The 8,139-nt window shown below is 42.8% G+C and overlaps 1 protein-coding gene across 3 annotated transcripts in view; it reads left to right on the top strand.

Moving 5' to 3' along the window:
- Positions 1-35: 35 nt before the first annotated feature.
- lin7b (lin-7 homolog B (C. elegans)) overlaps positions 36-8,139 on the top strand; it is a 43,104-nt gene continuing 35,000 nt past the window's right edge. For all 3 annotated transcript variants that reach the window (XM_033645094.2, XM_033645095.2, XM_033645096.2), the window contains exon 1: positions 36-1,716. In XM_033645094.2, coding sequence (XP_033500985.1) covers positions 1,641-1,716 — 76 coding nt within the window. In that variant the 5' untranslated portion in view covers positions 36-1,640. The remainder of the gene's footprint in view (positions 1,717-8,139) is intronic.

Genomic DNA, 8,139 nt, shown 5'->3' with positions numbered 1-8,139 from the left:
ATACACCGATCAGCCATCACTTGAATAACTGATCATTTTGTTACAGTGCAGTGCCCTGTTAGAAAATATTGGGTCCTGGCATTTATGTGGATGCCACCTGACATCCTCCACCCACCTAAACGCAGTTTGGGCCAAGTATGCCCCCTCGTGGCAATGGTAGTCCAGATTTTATTTGTACCTCAAGCAAATGTTCCAGATCCCATTCATGGGACGGGCCGGTACTTCTGATCCACAGTGGGGGCTCCTTGGATCAGACTTGGTTCTGACCAATCAAGGCCTGGACACAGGACCTCTGGCCATGTCCTGTGGTGTTGGCCCCGGAGCATTGTTGGCAGATCGTGGGAGTCTTGTGGGTTGCATCGTGAGGTACCAGCACGTTCCAAGAATGCTCCAATGGATTGGGATTTTGGTAAACTGAAGGCCAGGTCAACTACTTGAGCTCTTTATCATGTTCCACGGGTCATTCCTGAACAGTTTATATGGTGTAGTGTGACACAGTGTCGTGCTGGGGGGCCACTGCCATTGCGCAGGGCCAGGACGCATCAAGAGACATTCACCTCTCCCAGCTCTCCTCCTTTCAGAGGTGAGTTGGGAGAGGGAAAACAGTTGGATATGACCAGGCCGAGGTCACCAAAACATCGCTGAGGTTCTAAATGGCAGGACTGTCCTGGTACATTGGATGGGTACCCCAGCACCTGAAATGCCAGCTAGTGTGTGGACAGTGGTTTTAATGTTGCTGTTGGGCACTGATAATCATTAGGGTTATGTAATTTTTACATTTAATTTTGTCATTGAAGTTGTTGCATGGTAATTCTGTTGTAATTGGAAATTGATTTTTACCCTGCATTAGTAATGCGGCTTTTATGTATTGTCTTCACTGTGATGGAGAATTTCATATATCAAGTCCCCATAATAACGAGGGAAAAAAATAGTATAATGTAAAAAATTATTCACTGCTGATTATTGTTGCACAAAAAAATTATTGTGCCAAATCCAAAATACATACTGGATATGGAATATTATTTGTCTGAACAGATTGACAGTCTGTGTTTGTGTAAACACCTTACAAAAGAAATATCAAAATTATTTTGCAAATATGACAGCTGCAAAAACAAATTCCACCAATAAATAATACATTTAATATATTTACAAATAAATGAAGAGCATTTTTATTTCTTTTGATTTGTGGAAGAAGTTGTTTATTCGCAAAATAATTCATGAGTTTACAAACATTTTTTGTATTAGTGGAAGTTATTTTATATTTACATTATACATTTACACTGACTGTTAGTCTCCACACATAATACTGACACTAGTCTATCTCCATATAAAATACCCTTGTAGTTAATTAGCATCTGTGCTTTCAATGTGCGCAGTAGGAGTACTTAAAACATACGTAGAAGATGCTGAGAGGGCTGATGATACAGTCACGCACTGAGCTGTGGTGAGGCTGCTGCGTCAGGTTATACTGGCTGGTCCCCAGTCCAGCATCCCAGTTCTCACTGACACATCTGCTGCTCTCCTACAGTCCGCTCAACATGTCTTCATAAAAGATGGTCCACGCATCGCTGTAAACCAGATTTTCTGCTCTTGGTCGCACTGTGACATAGGTTGACAGCCTGGACTCGGGGGAGCTGAAAATGATGTCCTCTTACTACCACCCTGTCAAGGAAGCAGACATGGCGGCCATGACCGAGCCGCTCTGCCTGGAAAGAGGTAAACGGAGTCTAATAACCAGACCGCTCGACACAGCCCATTAGTTTATGTAGCCTACATGTAGTTTACACATCTGTGTTTTACTTAATGGGTGGCATTGATGAAGTGTTTGTTCTTTGTCTCAAATTACCTAATAACGGCGTTCTAATGTAAAATATTTAATATTTGTAAAACGGAGTTGACAATTTATGTTTAGGTTATTCTTATGCAGATGTTTGAGGGGATGTGGCGCGACCCGCAGTTCAGGCACTGGCACGTTTCTTACTATAGTAAACGTTATTAACTGTAACAAGCTTGGTATAGTCCAGTTTACTACCCGTAGGCCCACATCGACTGACGAACGAATAAGTATCAGACGTGCCTTCGACAGTATGCTTGAACTATGCATAATTCTGCTGGGTGTGAAATGTGGAATTGCTGTCAGTGTCGCACCGTGAAGCGCGAGCGTATGTGGTGAGAGGAGCCGGGCGCACAGTGCGATAAGGTGCGGTCAAGCCAGGGCGAAAAAACTCTCATTCCTCATTGTTCATTTGAATGAAGGAGAAGCAAACTGCATTCCCATTGTTCTGGAAAGCGTCCAACAGTTAACCCTTTAATGTCAACACTAAGAAAAAAAAGCAATGAAAACATTTTTTCCTTGCACTTTCCTCCCTGGGCAATAATAACTAAAACATTTTTTTTTCATTTTTAACAGGCTATAGGTTTTTCTAATATCAACCTCTGCCCAAAGGGTTGAGAAGTCATTTCAAGTTATTTACAAAACAGAAAGAAAAATCCAAATTGCAATCCACACACTGTGATAATGCAAGTAATATTTAACATATATCATTGTGTTACCATGGAATTGGTATTACCAGCATTAGAATTATTTCCACATATTTAATGTAGATATTTACCATCACTTTACTCTGAAAACATCTCAGAAAGGGTGAAAATCACACTGATATTATTTTCATCAAATACAGAATGCAATAACATTAAATATATAGTATTTATTTAATTTTCTTTCTTTTATTCTTTTTTCTAATTTTATATACTTTATTAATCCCCTAGGGAACATTCAATTTTTTCACTCCATTGTCATTAACACACAGGTCTGAAACACACACACATGCACAGACAGCACCTATACATGCACTACGTGCAGAGATGTCAGAGTGAGGGGGCTGCCATGGACAGGCATCCCAAGCAGTTTGGGGGTTTGGTGCCTTGCTCAAGGACACCTCGGCAGTGCTCAGGAGGTGAACTGGCACCTCTCCAGCCGCCAGTTCATGCTCCATATTTGGTCCGGACGGGGACTTGAACAGGCGACCCTCCAGTTCCCAACCCAAGTCATCCTTTTTTTATTTAATAAAGATTGTAAATTTATTATCCTAGCATAACCAACATAATCCATAGACTGTTGAGCATGGCTTTAAACAGTAAAGTTTTAAATACACAGGATGTGATGTTAAGATCCAGAGTGTTGGGGACTCTGCATGGCAGAGGCGTCCTTCTCCCTGAGCCGAGCTTGCGCCTGACCACATACCAAGTTCAGGAGTAGGTGTTACAATCCTTGCATATACCTCAAGAAACTGTTGTGAGACAGATGGTGACATTTTGGGGTTGGGTGGTTGAAGGAGCTAACAATTTCACCGGGGTTGTCAGGTGGGCACCGTCCTTTGGTGTTTCGTTGATGACACCTCCAGAGGGCTCAGCAGCATCATTTGGTGTCCCAGGTGTGCCCCCTCCACTTTAGCCCCTTCCACCTCTCATTCCCCCAATGACAGCATGCTGTTATTTCGGAGCCCAGGTGCTGTCTCCCCTCCTGATCCAGAGCCACTGACTGGCCCTTTCAGCAGCTCCGGACAGGGCTTTGATGGCTTGACATTGTGCCTGGCCTCGGATTCCCATGTCCTTGAGGAGCCTTGTTGTTGACTGGCCGACGAAACCTCTGCAACCAACTTCAACTGGGAGAACTGTGGCTTTCCAACCCCGTTGTTCTGCATCAGCTGCCAGCTCAGCGTACTTAAGCCTCTTGCGCTCATAGGCCTTGCCCACAGCATCCTCCTAGGGCACTGTGAGCTCAATGATGTACACGCTTCGTATTGAAGGGGACCAGAGCACAAGGTCAGGTCTGAGGTTGGTCGTGGCATTTTCCGTTGGGAAGCAGAGTCTCTGCTCAAGATCAGCGAGGAGCCTCCAGTCTCTTGCTGCACCCAGCTGCCCGGCCTCTGATGTTGGTGTGCGGGTCCTGGGTAGCTTCTCACCTTCGCGGACAAACTGTCTTGAGGAAGTAGGGTGGGAGGACCGCGGAGGAAGGGCATTGACAACCCTCCGTCTGCTCTCCAGCGTAGCTGCCAGACACTTAAGTACCTGATTGTGCCGCCGGGTCTATTTGCCTTGTGTCAGGCTTGTCTTGCAGCCAACCAAGATGTGCTTCAGGTTAGCTGGAGATGGACAGAGGGGGCATGTAGGGTCTCCTCCATACCATTGGCTAAGATTCTGAGGAGATGGTAGGACATCGTATATGCCACGTATGATGAAGCTTGATCGAAATGCTTCCATGTCCCTAACTCCTTCCAAGAGATCTTTCGCTTTTTGCTATATACATATATATACATATATATATATATATATCAATTTTCAATCAATTTTATTTATAAAGCCCAATATGACAAATCACAATTTGCCTCACAGGGCTTTACAGCATACAACATCCCTCTGTCCTTAGGACCCTCACAGTGGATAAGGAAAAACTCCCCCCAAAAAAAACTTTAACGGGGGAAAAAAATGGTAGAAACCTCAGGAGGAGCAACTGAGGAGGGATCCCTCTTCCAGGACATGCAATAGATGTCGTACAGAACAGATCAGCATAATAAATTAACAGTAATCTGTATGACACAATGAGACAGAAAGAGAGACAGAGATAGATGCAGGACAGATGGTAATGACAGTAGTTTACAACAACATTAATGAAAGTAATAGTATTATAATTATAATTCTGGCTACTGTGGTACAATATGTTGAAAGTATATATTAATATCTGACAGTATACATATGTGACAATAATCATATGTGTATAACAGTAGAAGTATGACTAATGATAACATCAGCAGCAGGAGGCATCTGGAAGGACCACGGCAACAGCACAACCACACACGTCATGCTATCCAGGCACCGCTGCGATATGAGTTAACCTGAGAGACAGTGGGGCACAAAGGCTCCGGAGAAGAAGCCCAGTTAGTGACATCCAGAATGGCCGAGTTAGCAAGATGCAATAATAGGATGAGAGAGAGAGAGAGAGAGAGAGAGAGAAGGAAAGAAGGTGCCCGGTGTATTATAGGGGGTAAGTCAGCCTAACTAGGGGCTGGTACAAGGCAAGCCTGAGCCAGCCCTAACTATAAGCTTTATCAAAGAGGAAAGTCTTAAGTCTAGTCTTAAATGTGGAGACGGTGTCTGCCTCCCGGACCGTAACAGGAAGATGATTCCACAGGAGAGGAGCCTGATAGCTGAAGGCTCTGGCTTCTGATCTACTTTTGGAGACTTTAGGGACCACGAGTAACCCTGCGTTCTCAGAGTGCAGTGTTCTGGTGGGATAATATGGCACTACGAGCTCTCTAAGATATGACGGAGCTTGACCATTTAGAGCTTTATAAGTTAACAGTAGGATTTTACAGGAGAAATATGATCTCGTTTCTTAGTTCCTGTTTGTAGACGTGCACGTGTATATATGTGTGTGTGTGTATGTATATACATATATATATATATATATATATATATATATGTATATATATTTCTCTCTGTGTGTGTGTGTGTGTGTGTGCAACCTAAATAAATTAGAATATCATCAAAAAGTTGATTTATTTCAGTAATTCGATTCAAAAAGTGAAACTCATATATTATATAGATTCATTACACACAGGCCGATATAATTCAGGTGTTCATTTCTTATAATTTTGATGATTATAACTGATAGCTAATGAAAACCCAAAATTCAGTTTCTCAGAAAATTAGAATTACTTAAGACTAACAGAAATATTGGACTACTGAAAAGTATGAACATGTACAGCACTCAATACATGGCTGGGGCTCCTTTTGCATGAATTACTGCAATAATGTGGCGTGGCATGGAGGCGATCAGTCTGTGGCACTGCTGAGGTGTTATGGAAGCCCAGGTTGCTCTGATAGCGGCCTTCAGCTCTTCTGCATTGTTGGGTCTGGTGTCTTGCACCTTCCTCTTCCCAATACTCCATAGATTCTCTATGAGGTTTAGGTCAGGTGAGTTTGCTGGCCAATCAAGCACAGGGATACCATGGTCCTTAAACCAGGTATTGGTACCTTTGGCAGTGTGGGCAGGTGCCAAGTCCTGCTGGAAAATGAAATCCACATCTCCATAAAGCTGGTCAGCAGAGGGAAGCATGAAGGGCTCTCAAACATCCTGGGAGACGGCTGTGCTGGCCTTGGACCTGAGAAAACACAGTGGACCAACACCAGCAGATGAAATGGCTCCCAAACCACCACTGACTGTGGAAATTTTACACTGGACCTCTGGCAACACGGATTCTGTACCTCTCCTCTCTTCCTCCAGACTCTGGGACCCTGATTTCCAAATGAAATGCAGAATTTACTCTCATCTGAGAAGAGGACTTTGGACCACTGAGCAACAGTCCAGTCGTTTTTGTCCTTAGCCCAGGTAAGAAGCCTTTGATGTCGTCACTGGTTCAAGAGTGGCTTGACACAAGGAATGCAACAGTTGAAGCCCATGTCCTGGATACGTCTGTGTGTGGTCCTTTTGAAGCGCTGACTCCAGCTGCAGCCCACTCCTTGTAAATCTCCCCCAAATTCTTGAATGGGCTTCATTTCACAATCTTTTCAAGGCTGCGCGTTGTCCCTGTTGCTTGTGCACCTTTTTCTACCACATTTTTTCCTTCCATTCAACTTTCCATTAATGTGCTTGGACACAGCACTCTGTGAACAGCCAGCCTCTTTAGTAATGACCTTTTGTGTCTTACTCTCCTTGTGCAGGGTGTCAGTGATCATCTTCTGCTGTCAAGTCAGCAGTCTTCCCCATGATTGTATAGCCTACTGAACTAGACTGAGAGACCATTTAAAGGCTCAAATCAAATCAAGTTTATTTATATAGCACATTTAAAAACAATCACAGCTGTCCAAAGTGCTGTATAAAAGAATGACACACAAATATATAGCAATATAACATGTACACAAATATAAAACAGAATAAAACTGATAAGAACAATTACAAACATGAAAAGATAAGATGAAATGCTAAAATATCAAGATCACTACAGACAACCAAAGGCCATTGAAAACATGTACGTTTAAAGATTTGTCTTAAAAGTGTCAATGGAGGGGCAGCATGTGATTAAGAGGGGAAGACCATTCCAGAGCTTTGGAGCAGCGACTGCAAAAGCACGATCTCCCTTACCCACCAGCCTCGATTGTGAACAGTTAAAAGACAATGTCTGGAGGATCTAAGAGGTCGGGAGTTGGAGTAGGGGCTCAGGAAACCTTTGCAGGTGTTTTGAGTTAATTAGTTGATTAGAGTGTGACACCATTAGTCTTCAATAATGAACTTTTTCACAATATTTTAATTGTCTGAGATACTGAATTTTGGGTTTTTCATTGGCTGTTAGTTATAATCATCAAAATTAATAGAAATAAACTGTTGCAGCCATTACATGGTATGAGTTATTTGTTGATTTGTTATGTTTTTTTGAGCACTGGGTGGTGTATGTCTGCAAAAAGGTATGTAGATGGGCTCACCTTGACAGGTGGCAGTGATTGGGGATGGAGTGAGCACAAAGTTTTTGACCGTGTAGCTATGCACACGCTGTTGTTTGTTGTTTTCTTGTATAATAAACAGTCCAGCAAATAAAATCTTTCTGCAGTGAGTACACGTGTCCAAACTAGTTTCTACCCAGTGTAGCAATCACTCCGTGGCTTTTAGGAGCAATAGTCACCACATAAACACTTGAAATATATCAGTCTGTGTGTAATGAATCTATATAATCTATATAATAATCTATAATATATGTTTCACTTTTTGAATTGAATTACTAAAATACATCAACTTTTGCAAAGCGAGACGGTCATTGGATAAATGCGACAAAATCATCACTTCCAGGGAGGCTCAACTTCCCTGGGACCTAATGGAGCGGTGGGCGGGAGAGGACGCTTGGTGTATGCATGATGATTGGAGGAATTGTCTAAAAGGCTGAACCCCTTTGTAATTGACAGCGCTTTTGAAACACACACACACACACCGGCATCGTTGCATTTCGAGCTCAGTCCCATGCAGATATATCTGTGAGGTTTGTTTTGCTGTGGTTCTATGGCATGAGTGGGGTTGAAAAACGGTTTCAAATAAATGCTCCTTTTATAAGTTACTGCCTCGCTACAATATGACAAATATAGGGAGAC

The sequence above is a fragment of the Epinephelus lanceolatus genome, chromosome 18 (genome assembly GCF_041903045.1).
Source record: "Epinephelus lanceolatus isolate andai-2023 chromosome 18, ASM4190304v1, whole genome shotgun sequence".
Lineage (NCBI taxonomy): Eukaryota > Metazoa > Chordata > Actinopteri > Perciformes > Serranidae > Epinephelus > Epinephelus lanceolatus.
The sequence above is the reverse complement of the archived record's forward strand: the minus strand, read 5'-3'. Positions and strand labels throughout refer to the sequence as shown.